This window comes from Sciurus carolinensis, chromosome 2 (assembly GCF_902686445.1).
Source record: "Sciurus carolinensis chromosome 2, mSciCar1.2, whole genome shotgun sequence".
Lineage (NCBI taxonomy): Eukaryota > Metazoa > Chordata > Mammalia > Rodentia > Sciuridae > Sciurus > Sciurus carolinensis.
Genome location: NC_062214.1, coordinates 28,666,366 through 28,682,452, shown reverse-complemented (window position 1 = coordinate 28,682,452; position 16,087 = coordinate 28,666,366). Strand labels below are relative to the sequence as shown.

The window sequence follows — 16,087 nt, the reverse complement described above, 5'->3', positions numbered from 1 at the left end:
AAAAATGGAACAAAGCATAGTGTGCACTCAGGGTCAGAACTCAGGAAGAAACCAATCAGCAAATACCAGGGTGTACTACCCCAAGCTCCATGTACCCATCACACCTATGTGGCATGTGATTCTACTTTGGGGGACCCTTCCTCAGTAGCCTGAGTGTTCCCTGCAGGTAGGATTATAGCCAGGATCACTGGCAAGAGGCAGGGAGCCCCCCCCCCCCCATCACACGCCTAAGACCAGGCAGACATCACCTCCCCACCCTGAGACTGCTCAGGAAGCTAGGTGGGGTGCTGGCACTTCCTGGGTAAACTATCCAGCTGGCAGGCAAGAGGGGAGTGAAAGAATGATGTTCTGACCTCTCCCACATGCACTGCCCCAGGTCAGGGGAAGACAGTTCTCTGAATGGTTGTGCCCAGGCCCAGGGCCACCTTGCCAGAACTAAGGCTGGAGCAGAGGCTCTCCAGAGCTGCCTGGGAGCACAAAACTTAGCCTGGGAGTGGTCCACTGCACTGAGGAGTACCGCCCCAACCTGCTTTCTGCCCTGACCTGTTTTTTTTTTTTTTTAAACATCCTTGGGAGTGTACAGCCTTCCTTACCAGAAAAAGGCCTGCAGGAAATTCGAGGCAGCCACCTGACCCCCTGAGTTCCTCCCTGGGAATGGCTTCACCAGGGCACAATGACGGTCTGAGCCAGTCCTCCTGATGGACCTCTAGCCCCCAGGTCAAACTGGCATGTCACCTCCATCCCTACCCCACCAGAAAAAGAACTTGGTATTACAATCATAAGCCAACATCTCAACTACTCAAATGTACAACAGTATAAATTAAAAATCCTGGACCTTCTCACTGCCCACCCCCCAATCCAGCAAAGACCATGGAAGCCAGCTGGCAGTGGCATCAACTGATAGGTGGGTAGATAATAGGCATCTGGCACGGAAAGGCCAGTTCACAATTCATGACTTGAAAGAACATGGGCAGAGAAGATGTAATACACAAACCAGCAAGGGCAGGCAAACACCCTTGACAGTTGCCCTTGGCCCGCCACCCCCACCCAAAAGTCTTCCTGCACCTGTCAAAGGGGACTCAGGAGACAAGACATCAGCCTGGCAAGGTTCAAAGCAGATATATCCAGTTTATTTTGGAAGCAAGTACCTTCCAGAATTTTTTATTTCCCACATTTTAAAAACATTGAAGGCTGTTTGTGTGGTTCTTTCCCAAACCCACAGTCCTGCCAAGGCTGTTTTAACACCTAAAGATCTCCCAGGATCCCAGACCTGGAGAGATCACTGAATCCCTGGCAGCCTAAAGGCAAGAGACTGGCAACAACTTGCTCAGAATTTTTCCAAGTGGAGTTAGCTGCTTTTCCAGGCCAGGATAGGGAGGTTGCCTTGACACCTCCAGCAAGGGGAAACCCTGAAGGAAGTACTTCCAGGGGTGCCTGCCTGATGGTGGAAGTGTAGGCTAGCCCTCCCCAGATCCCTGGCCTGAGTGGTCTCCTCCAGCCTCAGGAGGACTCATGCTGCCAAAATACTTTTGCAGCTCCAGCAGAGCCCGAAAGCGATGGGAGATGGCATTCTTCTTGGCCTTGGGCATCTCTGCATACCTAAGGGGTAAGAGTAGCTGTTCAGAGAACAGGGAGCCCAGATCCCAGAAGATGTGTAGCCCCACTCCACCTCCTCTTATCCCCCAATCCCAGAGTCCAAAGCACAAGAAGGGCCCCCTACCCCCAGCAACGTGGGACAGGAGCCACCAGTTCCTGGCAGTCTGTTAACTTTTTAAAAAAATTGGAGTTTTTAAGTTCCTTTGTTGATATTATTGTGCATGGATGGATATTAAATTTGCTCTAGTGTGGCCAAAACTTAAGGGACTCTGGGGAGAAGATGAGCTGCATGTTTGATCAGCTTTGTAATCTGTTGACAGGAAGCAGCAGGGCTTGACAGAGCAAACACAGCAGTCCCCTCTAGTGCCCTGAGTAGGTTGTGTGGGAGCAGCAATGAGCTAGAGGTCCATGCTTCATGCCAAGAATCCAGTGAGGTGAGAATTCACACCTCACTGGTGGGCTTCAGAACCTTGTTATCCAATACAGTAGTCACTAGTCATGTGGCTACGTAAGTTAATACAACTGAACACAAATAAATTCAGGGGCTCGGGATATAGCTCAGTGGTAGAGCACTTGCCTTGCATGCACAAGACTAGATTCAATTCCCAGCACCATAAAAAATAAATACAGGGGCTGGGGAGATAGCTCAGTCAGTAGAGTGCTTGCCTTGTAAGCACAAGGCCCTGGGTTTGATCCCCAGCACCAAAAAATAAATAAATAAAATAAATAAAGAAAGAAAGAAAGAAATAAACACAGTTCTTCAGTCTAACCAAATTTCAAGTGCTCCATAGCCACACATGGCTAGTGGCTGCCCAACCAGACAGTGCAGATATAGACCATTTGTAACCCCAGAGCATTCTTGGACAGTGCTGCTTCACAATGTCCTTAACTCTGTGTGGCTACTCTGAGAGCTCAGGCCACACTCCCTAAGGACCTATCCAGCTTAAAAAGACTGATTCCAATATTGGCTAATGTGTAGCACATAAATACAGGGGGTGGTGGGGAGTTAGTATGAAATACTGAGAACATATAGTATTATGTGGATAATTTTTCCAACTCAGACTGGACAGTCAAAATTATCCCACAAAGCTGTTACATTTATACATTTTGATGAGCCAAGCCAGAGAGGGGAAGTCAGCAGCCACACAGCTGCTCTGGGACAAACTGGAGCCTGAGAGCCCAGAACACCCAGCTCCGCCCTGCTGTGGGCTGGGTCACCAGATTCCTTGTGTCCACCCCAGCAGAGCTGCTTTCAGCTGGAAGGGCACTCTCAGAACCTGCCCCGCCCATACCCGCATGACTGCACTTGGGCAGGGTGCCCACCCAACCCTACACCCTAGGGAAGAAATGGGCTCCTTACGTCTGCTCGTATCCATCAGGCTGAAAGCAGGGGTCCCAGCCAAAGTCCCGGCAGCCTCGGGGCACCACAATCTGGCCCTGCGACAGTAAAGGGAGCACAGGTGTATAACTGGGCACCGAGGAGATGTACTAGGAGGCAGTTTGAATTTGGTTACTTTTTGCATTTGATTAACCCAGTTCACTCAAAATGTAGTTCCAGGGGGCCAAAGTGCTTATAATTGTTTGCTGAAAACCAAAATAAAATGCAGAGTAGGGAATACAGGGAGTAACCATGTACTCAATTGGTCCACTAACACCTCTGGGGCCATCCTTTTCCTCTCTACACGTCTGATAAACTGTGACCTCAAAGAAGAAAAAATGAGTTGACTTTGAAAATTTAATAGAAAACATTTTCTCCTAATAGGAAGTTAAATAGCTGAGGATGTAGCTTAGTGGTCGAATGCTTACCTAGCATGCATGAAGCCCTGGGTTTTATCTCTACTAAATAAAACAAACAAAAAAAGCAACAACAACCCCTCCCCCCCCCAAAAAAAAAAAAAAAAAGGAAAGAAAGAAGAGAAACAAAGAAAACAAGGGAGGCTTTAATAGGTAAACAGCCTAACAGAAATCACTCAGCAGTGGCCAAACACATCCACGAGTTCAAGAAATACTGACTGTAAATTGGGGTGGTGGTGCATGCCACCTGTAATCCCAGTGGCTTAGGAGGCTGAGGCAGGAGAACTGTGAGTTCAAAGCCAGCCTCAGCAACTTAATGAGGCTCTAAGCAACTCAGCCAGACCCTGTCTCTAAATAAAAAAAATTTAAAAAGGGTTGGGGATATGGCTCAGTGGTTGAGTGCCCCTGGGTTCAATTCCTGGTACTAAAAATAAAAAACAAAAAAAATACAGAAATACTGGCTGTATAATAGTCAAGTTCCAATAAAAATGTTACAAAGAGAACAAATTATAATCCAATGTCATAAAATGACATTTTGTCATCAAAGTAAAAGAATTTTTTTCAAAACAGGGCAGTTCAGTGATAGAACACTTGCCTAGAATGCGAGAGGTCCTGGGTTCGATCCCTAGCATCACAAAACAAACAAACCAAAACAAAACAAAAAAAGGCAATGGTGGATGACAGGAATTAGCCACATAAATGCCCAGTCATGCAGAGCCAAAGGCAAATTCTGCTTCTGTTAGTGGGGAGCTATGTGATCAAGCCAGTTACTGTACCACTCTGAGCCTCACTCATGCAATACATGTTTTCTGAGCACCTACAATAGACCAGGCAGTATTCTTAGCATTGGGGTCACAGCAAATGTAGCCTTCCTTTCCTATATGGATGTCATAAGCCAAACAGGCATTACACCGGTAAACAAATCAGTGATTAACAAATGCAAAGTGCCTTACAGGGGACCAACAGGGTGTTGAGTTCCAGAACAACAGGGTGGAGTGACTTGGATGGGGAGCTCAGGGAAAGACATAGTGAGGAACGCCATACATAGGGTTGCAGCAAGAACATTCCAGGTGCCAGACAGACACAGTCCCTGAAATGGAACTCAACACATTTGGGTTGCTGAAAGAAAAATGTGGTTAATGTGCCACTGTGGACAATGTGTGTCTGGTGTGCCAATGTGGATAAGGAGTGCACAGGTGAAAACAGAACAAGACAAAGACACAAAGCTACTCAGGGGAGGAGGGGACTGCCAAGTAACAAATGCAAGAAGCAGCCAAAGCTGGGAACAACAGGCCCCATCAACAGGATCTTTTTTCTTTTTGGTACCAGGGATTGAACTCAGGGGCACTCGACCACTGAGCCACATCCCCAGCCCTAGTTTGTATTTTATTTAGAGACAGGGTCTCACTGAGTTGCTTAGTGCTGCACTGTTGCTGAGGCTGACTTTGAACTTGGTGATTCTCCTGCCTCAGCCTCCTGAGCTGCCGGGATTACAGGTGTGCACCACCGCACCCAGCCATTGACAGGATCTTGAAGAAATGACTGCACTCCTGTGTCACTGCAGCATAATTCACAATAGCCAAGAGGTAGAAGTATAACCCAAAGGTAATCTACAGATAGGTCAATAAAGAAAATGTAGTCTATGCATATAATGGAATAGTTTTCATTCTTAAAATCATAGGCAGTTCTGTCATGCTACATGGATGAACCTTGAGAACATTATGCTAAGTGAAATAAATAGGCTGGGATTGTGGCTCAGTGGTAGAACACCTGCCTAGCGCTTGTGAGGCAGTGAATCTGATCCCCAGCACCACATTAAAAAAAAGAAAAGAAAAGAAAAGAAAGAAGCCAATCATAAAAGACAAATATTGTATGATTCTACTTATGGAGGTACTAAAGCAGTCAAACTCTTAGAAGAATTAAGTAGAATGGTGGATGCTAGGGGGAAGGGAAGAAAAAGGAGCTATTCAATGGCAGTCTCAGATTTTTAAAATGAAAAAGTTTTGACAGTTGGGCATGGTGGCAAATGTCAGTAATCTCAGTGATTTTGGAGGCTGAGGCAGGAGGATCGTGAGTTTGAGGCCAGTCCCAGCAATTTAGTGAAGCCTCAGCAACTTAGCAATGTCTCAAAAATAAAAAATTAAGAAAAAAAAAAAGAGGGGAGGGGTCTAGGGATATGGCTCAGTGTTAAAGCACCTCTGGATTCAATCCCCAGTACCAAGAAAAAAAAAAGAAAGTTCTGGAGATCTACTGTACATATAAATATACTTAACACTATTGTAATGTACACTTAAAAATGATTTTGAATCAAGGATGTAGCTCAATGGTAGAGCACTTGCGTAGCATGTGTGAGGCCCTGGATTTAATCCCCAGCGCCACAAAAAATAAATAAAGCCAGCTGTGATGGCATACACCTATAATCCTGGCTACACCTATAATCCCAACTACACCAGAAGCTGAGGAGGGAGGATCGCAAGTTTGAGACCAGCCTGGGCAACTTAATGAGAATTTGTCTCAAAAAACAAAAAACAAAAAACAAAAAAAAACTGGGGATGTAGCTTAGCAGTACAGCACTTGCCTGGCATGTGGGCCCTGGATTCCATTTCCAGCACTGCAAAAACCAAAAAACAACAAACGAACAAAAAATGGTTAAGGTGGCAAATTCTGTACTGTTTTTTACCACCATCCAAAAAACCAGGCAGGGTAAAAGAATATATCTGGACAACTCCCAGGAAAACTTATGGATTTTCATCCTGGCAGGAGGAACTGAGCAGGGAGATGTGCTGGAAGGCACAATCCTGTCATAGGGAGAGAATGGACAGGCTCTGGGGACAGTTAGTTGTTAGCCAACTGTGATGGTGGTGTGGACCTTGAAAAAACAGCTAACCCTGAGTCAGACAGGTAGGTGTGGAGTGTTAAATGACAGGCAGCTAGGAAAAGAATGAGTTTAGGTGAAGAATTAAAATTCTGGGCTGGGGTTTAGCTCAGTGGTAGAGGGTTTGCCTGGCATATGCAAGGGCCTGGATTCAATCCCAGTATTGAGAGGAGGGAAAAAAGGAAATTCTAAGCAAACATGAAGTCAGTAAGGCTGTGAGACATTCAAGGTGGGCCCCAGCCTTGGCAGATGGATAAGATTTGGGCGTGGAGAAGTCTGGGCTGTAGATGTAGCTTCAGGAGCAGTAACCTTTAATTTGTACAATTGTTTCTCAACACCGCACACACTGCAGAGATTTGGGTACACCAGGCCTCAGGAGTTGTTAGACATTTTGTTTCTCTGAACTAGCAGCTTCAGAGACCAAACAGCTTAGGGGATTGACAACACTTTTAATGGTCATGCTCAGGGATGCCTCACACAAGGCCTGGATAATGCTGGCTACAGCGAGCCCTTCCAGGAAGGACCTGCAAAAGATCCTGCAGTTCACTCAGGGCGCAACGCCCTCTGGTGGCCCGCTGGAGAATGGCATCTGAGTGGGTACTTACCGAGGTCCGGCCCCTGAACAGGCGCACAGGCTCGCTGGGGTCCCCAGTGCTGAGCGCAAACGTGCACAGCGCATAGGCTGACTTATCTTCAAAGCCGGCCAGAAGCTGATGGAGACCTGTGCATAGATACTGTGAGCGCTCAGTGCATCTGTGCTGCCCAGTCCCCTCCCCACAAATCCACCAAGGGTGAGAAGGGAAGAAGCCCTTTTCCCTGGGTTGGGGTGGAAGGCTACCAGAGCTTATCCTAGCTTTCATGAGGGAGCTGAGACCGGGGATCAAGATTCTGGGTATCCGCTTTCCTCTGACACAAGGAGACCAAAGCTTTTTTCAAAGTCAGAAAATCAGCCAATGCAGTGGGATGTTGTTTGATTTCCAGTGCAAAATGAACCATGAAAAGGCATTTTTGTTACAACCAAGGAAATCTCCAAACTTATTATGTAATACTAAGAAATTAGCTGGTGTGTAACTCGGTGGTAGAGTGTGTGTTCTGCATGGCTGAAGCCCTGGGTTCAATCCCTCACACCAGATACGTATGTCTTCATGTGTACACACACACACATAATTTTAGTTGGTTAATGTTTTTAAGTTTTTCATCTTTTAGATACATAAGCTGAAGAACTTAATAGATGCCATGGTGTTTGGGATTTGCTTTTAGATACTGGATTGAGAAAAAAATTAGGGCAGGTTACAAATGTCACAAAATAGGCTGATAAGCTGGGTATGGGGATACAGAGGGCATTTTACCATACTTTTTTTTTTTTTGGTACCGGGGATTGAACCCAGGGATGCTTTTTTCTTTAGCACCTCACTTTTGCTGAGGCTGGCTTTGAACTCATGATCCTCCTGTCTCAGTCTCCTGAGCCTCTGGGATTACAGGTGTGTGCCACTGTGCCCAGCTATAAAGTGGTTTTTCTTTCTTTTTTTCTTTTTTTGGTGGTGCTGGGGATTGAACCCAGGGCCTTGTGCATGCAAGGCAAGCCCTCTACCAACTGAGTTATATTCCCAGCCCCAATCAAGTGTTTTTTAAAGCACATATAGAGGGACCATTTTGGTCTACACCTGTGGGTAGCAGGTGTGGACTGCTGGGGCCTTGGAGGGGCAGATTCTCTAATTCATGAGCCAGGCCCTGATTGAAGCAAGCAACTGCGTGTAGTCACTAGGGTCAAGTCCCTCTTGAGATCCAGAATCAACCACAGCTCCTTTGTCCCTCAAATTCACAATACCCACCATCCCCCACATCTCACTAGTCTCTGGAACAAGTGAGTGGCAGTTTACAGAAGGGAAAATGGAGATAAAGAGAGGCTCAATACTAGGGACTAGAGCCTGGGATTCCTGGTTACTAGTGGGGGGCCCCCTCCCCTAGGACTACCCCAATTCTCAGTTCCCAACAGATCCAAGGGTAGAAACAATGAGGACAGTACCTTCAGGTTTTAACTTCTCCAGAAACCATTTTCTGCAAAAGAAAAAAGAAGTCAGATGCCAGGAGCAGATGGATCTTCTGCCACCTTTTCTGGGCTGTGCCCTACAGGGATTGGAGCTCTAGAACACCACAGGGAATGGAAAAGATTTTCTCAAGTAAAAATCAAGAGAAATAATCTAGGGGCAGAGAGTGTAACTCAGTGGTAGAACGTGTATTTTTTTAACACACAAGGCCCTTGGTTCAATCCCTACTAATAACAATGAGAGAGAGAGAGAGAGAGAGAGAGAGAGGAGAGAAGAGACATGATTTAATAGGAAAACTATTTTTGCCTAGAGGTAAACAGGCAATGCACAGAAGACTCAGTAACCAAATGAAGACCTCAGAAGACCTCAATCTCACTGGTAACAAAAGAAATGCAAACTAAGACTGTACGAGACAACATTCCACTTTCCAAACTGCAAAATACTAAAAAGTTGTAATCCTCAGAGTCCGTGAGGATGTGAGTGATATATACTATAGACAGAAATATATACAGGTACTATTGCTTTGGCAAGCAAACAGATCATCTAAAAGTTACAGATATAGATACCTCAAACCTAGTAACAGAACTGTGCATATGTTACCAGGCATGGTGGTATATGCCTATAATCCCAAGTGACTCAGGAGGGTGAGGCAGGAGGATAGCAAGTTTTAGGACAGCCTCAACAAATCAGTGAGACTCTTAGCAACTTGGTGAGACCATCTCAAAATAAAAAATAAAAAGGGCTGGCAATGTAGCTCAGTGGGAAAGCACCCCTGAGTTCAATTTCCAGTACAAAAAGAATAAATAAATTTAAAAAATTGTGCCTATGTCCTTAACCCCAGGCAGGGGTCTTCAAATTGGGGTAAATGTACCCTAGAGATACACAAAGACCTTCTAAGGGGGTCCAGAGCACTGAGTAGTTTTAAGGAAATCAATTTTCAGATCTCAACTTCCTTATTTCTTTTCCTGAAATTGATCTGCTTATGAATGTACCTCTGAAATGGGTGGGTTCCTCTTTCCCATCTCCACTTACACAATCACATTCTCACACTGTACAAAAGAAAGGCACACCTCTCCCATACCCCTAATCCTTCTTTAGGACAAAAGAAATACAGTGTTGATGTTGGACAGTGAATGACCTGCAATATCAAGTAACCAATCATTTGGCAGTTCTGGTGGTTTTGTGGCTGGGGCCCTGCAAAGGGGTTGGTGGGGACACTTACATGTAGGGGCCAGGGAGCCCTCCGAGGGCATTGAAGCACAGACAAGTATCTTCCACCAGGACAGGGCCCTGCACCTGCAGCACAAGCACATGCAGCCCTGAGACCTGCAACCACCAGCAGACTCCATCCCTGCCCTGAACTCCCAGGCCACCCAGGCTGAAGCCAATGCCACAGCCAGTTGAGATCTGCAGTAGATAGTAACAAGGTCCAGCCCTCTTTATCTTCATTTTAGAGATAGAGACACCAAGCCATTAGCAAGTGTAAAGCTTGTTCTGGACACAGCAATGGAAGTGCTGGGATTCACATGCAGGCAACTCAACTCTTAACATTTGTTTGCAAAAATGTGTGAGTGCAGCTATGGGTGTGTATAGGGAAAAGATGGGGCTGAAATGTATGTACCTGAGAATCAGAAGGGTGTAGGTAAAGAGGGAATGTGTGTGTTTATGGTGGTCTTGAGGAGATATCAAGCAGTTAAGGATGGAAGAGGGAGGTATTGTTTCAAAGTCAACATTTAGCAATCCCAAGCTAGCTGGGACTGAGCAGATCCTTGAAATCACAAAAACTGTGCCCTCTCTATTGTTCTCTGCCCGTTCTCGGCAGGTACAAACCCCAGGAGCCACCACAACAAGCTACAAGAAGACTGAGTGTGGGACAAGCAGGACAAATGTAAGATAAGCACCTGGCGAGCCGCCTCCTGGCACTTCTGTATGGAAATTTCATCCGGCTCTCCCTGGTACTCTGGCACTTAGTAGGGAAACAGACACACACATATACACACAATCAGGTCAAGGGAAGACAGAAATATAGAACCATCTTTTAAAGATAAAACAAAACAGAGACATACGGTCAATTTTCTGTGCCACCAAAGTGCATGGAAACTTATCTCCCAGAATCTGAATGACCTGTTCCAAAATGAAAGAACATTTATCATCATCTGCTAATAATGCCCATTAGTACATGAGCTGTCATTGACCTTTCTCATCAAGTAGCTTGTTCATCACTCCCGTGAAGTTTACCAAGTCAGGTCCATGAGCCTCATCCCAACTTTCAGGGTCCCACTCCAGGAAGTTAGCACCCTATTTCCTCACTCCTCTATCCCCTCCTGTTTCTGCTTGTGCTACTCACCAACCCATCTAGAACACCCTTTTCTCTTCTCAATGCTCTCAGAAACCCTACCCATCCTCTCCTGCCAGGAATTCTCTGGAATTACCTAGAATTCAGGAGGTCTGTGAACCTGGATGGGGAAAAAAATCCTTCTTTATTCTCACCAGCCCCCAATTGAAATTTTGTCCCCTTTTAAATTATGAATACAAGCAACAAACCAAAATAGTGTTAGCAGTTCCTGTGACTTTTAAAAAATATATTTTTAGTTGTAGATGGTACCTTTTATTTACTTATCTATCCATCTATTTATTTATTTATTTATTTATATGGTGCTGAGGTTTGAACCCAGTGCCTCACACGGGCTAGGCAAGTGCTCTACCACTGAGCTACAAATCCAGCCTTCCTGTGACTTTTAAACCTATTAAAATCACAGATGGCTGGGGTATAGTGCTCACCTAGCATGTGTGAGGCCCTGGGTTCGATCCTCAGCACCACATAAAAATAAAAAAATAAAGATATTGTGTCCACCTACAACTTAAAAAAAAATATATATATATATTACATATATATATATATATATATATATATATATATATATATTACAGATGTTTTCATATCACATTACGATTTTGCCTAAATCTCAAAAGATTTGCAGGGGAAGAAGAAAAAAATATTTATAATCCTATTTCGAAAAAAAATTTTTTGGAGGTGCTGGGGATCAAACCCAGGGTCTTGTGCATACAAGACAAGCTCTTTACCATTGAGCTTCATCCCCAGACCCCTCAATAGTTTAAAATTAAGGAAACTACACACATTGCTAGATTCGATCCTTTAATGCATTAATAAAGTATATGTAACAAGATCACAAATATTTCCAATATTTTGAAAAATGTACTTCAATATAGTTGATTTCCTTTGTAATTCTAGTATTTTTGTATACTTGAAACTATTTTCCTAAGAAAGAGTCCAAGGGTTTCATCAGTTTGCCAAGGGGGGTTCTAAGAGATGAAAAGACTCCTCCTGTTCTAGAGGAAGTTCAAGTCATCTTCTCTATGGGCCTTATATTAAGCCCAGGCAAGTGCTCTACCATTGAGCTATACTCCCAATCCCAGACTGTTTTTGTTTTTATGCTAGGGGTCAAATCCAAGCCTTGCATATACTAGGCAAGCATTCTACCGCTAAGATACATCCTCATTCCCCAGAATGTTATGCAAATGTAGAAGGTCACGTTCTTCGTCAGATGGTTGGGGTCTGGAATTCACCATTCTACATCCATTCTACTCCATTCTGGATGGTGCTCTCTCTGACTGGTCTGGTCTCAACAGGGCCCTGGTTCCTGAAACAGTCACCCCTTCCTGGCACAGAAGTGCCATCAGTCTCTATGCTACTTAGAAATGCAGGTTCCCCTAGTGCCCCTCATTGGTTTGCCTCAGATATACTTAGTGAGTGTAATCCTGACTGCCCACACATGATCTCACCTCCTTGCCCACGGCTGAGAAGGGGCAAACCCTTGACTCCAGTCTGGTCAATCATAGCTGATGTCTGGCAGAAACCTCACTGTACCTTCCGCCAGCAGGGAAGAAAGACTTCAACAGAACTAGGGTTGAGCATGCGAAGGAAACTACAAGGACAGGCCAGCCTTTAGAGCTAATCCTTAGGTCCTATGGAATACCTTAACATAATATTCCCACTAGGCTCACCTGCCATCTTACAAAAGTTACCCATGTGCCTGTTACTTGTAACCAAAGATGTTCTGTCAACCCCTACAGACCTCTCAACTAGGCACAAGGCCTCTGTAGACAGAAACTTTGGATCTATTGCCTCATTTACTCCTGTTTCATAGTGATGTAAAGCCGATGTCCCACACCATTCTACTGGAACCCAGAAACAATACCCCAAGGTAGCACTTTGGTCTCTCAGAAGCAAGCCTCAAAAAGCAAAGTCTAGCCAGGTATGGTGGCACACACAACTCTGGAGACTGAGGCAGGAAGAACCAAGTTCAAGGCCTCAAAATAAAAAATAAAAAGGATTCAGGATTTAGTTTGGTGTCAGAGCACCCCTAAGTTCAATCCCCAGTACCTCATAATGATAATAAAAATTATTGTTATTTTAAAAAACTTTTTAAAAAAAGCAAAGTCTCTGACTTTCTGATCTGCCTCCAGCTCCCCTTCCTCCTTCCAAGGCACCAGAGAAACTAGAGATGCTTTTTCCTAAGGTAGGTCATAGAAATTAAAACTCCTTCCCAAAATGAGCCAGAAAGCCTAAAAACATTACTCTAATATTGCCCTGCCTTTCTGTCCTGGAGCTGGCCATAAAGAAATTCTCTGACCTATCTTGTCTGATAGTTGATGGTAAAACCCCCAATTCAGAAGGGGTCCTTGCCCATACAAGGAAGAAAGAAATGTTGCACAGAGAGACCAAGAATCAGGACAGGCTTTGCTCAGTTATTAGCACTGGATTATACCCTTTTTGTCCAGTTACATTTCCACACAGTTGCCCATGCTTCATCAAATCTAAGAATAAACATGGACTCTTTTAGGCTAGGGGTATAGCTCAGTGGCAAAGTGCCTGCCTAGCATGCTGGAGGCCCTGGGTTTGATCCCTGGCACCAAAGAGGTTGGGAAAGAAGACTTCCTTATTTTTCTGAGGACTCTGTTGTATAAAAATCTTGGGATTAAATAAATTGTTATAGTTCTCTCTTGTTAACCTGCTTTTTGTTAGGTGTCAGCCATGACTCTTATGAAGGATGGGGAAAGGTATCACTCCATCTCACAAATGTTGAAAGTGGCTAGGGGCATTTCTGGACCGTGGTGGGTGGGGCGTGGGCTGCTCAGTTTGGGTCCCCATTCCACCCTTTCAGGACCCCGCCACCTCCGGGTCAGCAGCAGGATCTAGATCTGTCTTAAGAGGTACGACTGGGGTCTCGGGGCTTCCAGTTTGAGTCTAATTCAAGAGGAGATCTCTGAGACAAGTGCTAAGGGCCTCTCCATTCCTCCGGGCCCCGCAGCAGCTGACCTCATGAGCTCTGAGATCTGTCAAAACGCTCATCCCTTCGACCCTGAGGGCACCCCAACTCCCCCGCCGTCCCATCCGGGTCCCCTAACCCCTTGCACATTGCCAGGCCCTGACCCACGCCTCCCTGCGGACCCAACTTTTCCTTGTCTCTCCACGCCTCCTCCTGCATGCTTCCCTCGCCGGGAAGCCCATCTCAGCACTATTCCCAGCCGCCCCCCGGTCAGCTCCCCACACCCTCCTGGCACCTCCTCCAGTTTCTTGGCGTTCCCCGTGACAAACACGATCTTCTTCCCAGTCAAAGAGGCTGCCATGGTGAGCCCCAATTTCCCCTCAGAGCCCCCGGAAGCCCATTTGCCCGAAGTCGAAAGACACTTCCGGTTGGAGGCGGAAGTGGGCGGCTGGGTTTCCGGCCGAACCGGAGATCCGGAGGTGGGATTCAGGCGGCGGATACAACTTAACTGTTATGGGGTTGGAAAAACGCTTTCTCGGCTGCTGAGCACTAGGAATGCTTGTACAGATGCACAGCCTCTTCCAGATGAGCATCCTGAAACACCTGGCGCTAGACGGCAGTAGAATGAATGGCTCGGCACCTTTCCGTGCCCGAACTGTCGGAAGCTTCCGGAGATGGGTTTGAGGGGCAAAGGGACCCGGGCACCAAGAAAAGCAAAAGAACCCGTGAGGCCACTGATGAGCTGCAGCCCTGTGCCCTGGGTCGTTATCGCTCTCTGTGGGCTCCTCCAAGTCTGTTCGAGAACCGTCTCCTAGGCAGGGGCTTCCAAGCCCTTTTTCCGTTCGTCACTTTCAGCCTCACTCCTTGAATTCCTCCTTACCGACCATTTCTGATATGCTTAACTGAGCTTAACCTTGGCGTAGCCTAAAGCAAGCCCAGTATTTTTTACCCATCTCTCAGTGTTGGGAACTCAGTATTTTGACTCTCTGGTTCTCACATCTCTCCAGCCTTTCAAATCCATCATTCATTTTTCGTGACCACTGCACTGCAACCATATCTTGGTGTCCTGAGTATTAAAGTGCACCATAAGACCCATCTGTGAGACAATTCTTAACCTGCTGACATCCTCAAAAAGCAAGCCATCTCTCTCCCTCCTCCATGGAGTCAGCCTTCTTCCTCCAGGAGGAGCCCTGGGGCAATCACTCTTGAGTGGCCACCTCCACCCTTAGACAAGAAAGGGATTGACCTGGCCTTCGTGTTTTGTTTTGTTTTTTGGTACTGGGTATTGAACCCAAGGGCGCATTTACCACTGACCTGCATGCCCAGTCCATTTTTAAAAATTTATATATTTATTTATTTAAAAAATTTTTTAAAAATTGTGGATGGACACAACATCTTTATTTTTATGTGCCTTGCATGTGCGAGGCAAGCGCTCTACCACTGAGCTACCATCCCAGCCCCCTTTTAATTTTTTGAAACAGGGTCTTGCTTAGTTGCTTAGGGCCTTGCTAAGTTGCTGAGGATGGCTTCAAACTTGGGTTCCTCTTGCCTCATCCTCCAGAGTGGCTAGGATTACAGGCATATGCCACTACACCCAACCCTGTTTATTTTTTGAGGCAGGATCTTGCTAAATTGTTGAGGGCCTTGCTGAGTTCCTGAGGCTGGCCTTGAATTTGTGATCCTATTTCAGCCTCCCAGATTGCTGCTATTACAGCTGTGTACCTACCTCTATGCCTGGCTGATCTGTGTTCAGGTTATTCTGATGCTTGTCAAAGTAAGAACCATTGCTTTGGTTGGTGACCTGCTTTCTGTTTTGAGGCACAAACCCCTAACCATCCATTCCCTGCAAACCTCTTAGAGGAGTGGCTTTGGGAAATTAGGGGCAGAGGAGTGTTTGGAAGATACCAGTTACTCAGGATCCTAAGAAGAAGACAAAGGACCCACACCACCCGAATGCCTTCCTTGGATTTCAGCCAGCTCAAGCACCAACTTCCCTTTATTTGCTCCCCCACCAATCTTTGGTTCCTGGGATTAACCCCAGGGGCACTTACCACTGAGCCACATCCCCAGCCCCTTTTTTGTTTTTTATTTTATTTTGGGTACTGGGAATTGAACCCAGGGGTGCTCAACCACTAAGCCACATCCTCATCCCTTTTTGTATTTTATCTAGAGACAGGGTCTCACTGAGTTGTCTTAGCACCTCGCTTTTGCTGAGGGTGGCTTTGAACTTGTGATCCTCCTGCCTCAGCCTCCTGAGCTGCTGGGATTACAGGCATGTATCACTGTGCCCAGTTTATTTTTTATTTTGAGACAGGGTCATGCTAAGTTGCTTAGGGCCTTGCAAAATTTCTGAGGCTGGTCTCAAACTTGAAATCTTCCTGCTTCAGCCTCCCTAGTTGCTGGGATTATAGACATGCACCATGGTGCCTGGCAACCTTTGTTTGCTTCTGTAACATTGGCCTTCTCTAGGAATACTAATATCC

At 45.8% G+C, this 16,087-nt stretch overlaps 1 protein-coding gene across 2 annotated transcripts; it reads right to left on the bottom strand.

Moving 5' to 3' along the window:
* Positions 1 to 1,113: 1,113 nt before the first annotated feature.
* On the bottom strand, positions 1,114 to 14,026 carry Itpa (inosine triphosphatase). Of its 2 annotated transcripts, XM_047534166.1 has the most exons (9): positions 13,900 to 14,026; positions 10,380 to 10,437; positions 10,215 to 10,279; positions 9,536 to 9,609; positions 8,292 to 8,323; positions 6,871 to 6,986; positions 5,969 to 6,001; positions 2,957 to 3,033; positions 1,114 to 1,599 (listed from the first exon to the last, which is right to left on the bottom strand). In XM_047534166.1, the coding sequence occupies exons 1-9, from the start codon at positions 13,963 to 13,965 to the stop codon at positions 1,458 to 1,460; spliced, it is 663 nt and encodes a 220-aa protein (XP_047390122.1). In that variant the 5' UTR covers positions 13,966 to 14,026; the 3' UTR covers positions 1,114 to 1,457. The 2 variants fall into 2 exon arrangements, with proteins under 2 accessions (XP_047390122.1, XP_047390129.1); XM_047534173.1 differs by lacking the exon at positions 5,969 to 6,001.
* Between the last annotated feature and the right edge of the window lie 2,061 nt (positions 14,027 to 16,087).

Excerpts from the sequence above, each read along its gene's own strand:
- Itpa (XM_047534166.1), bottom strand. The coding sequence starts at position 13,965 with ATGGCAGCCTCTTTGACTGGGAAGAAGATCGTGTTTGTCACGGGGAAC. Across the intron at positions 10,280-10,379 it reads GGTGGCACAGAAAATTGACC|TGCCAGAGTACCAGGGAGAG; the intron begins GTATGTCTCTGT and ends TTCCCTACTAAG. Across the intron at positions 1,600-2,956 it reads CCTGATGGATACGAGCAGAC|GTATGCAGAGATGCCCAAGG; the intron begins GTAAGGAGCCCA and ends CTTACCCCTTAG.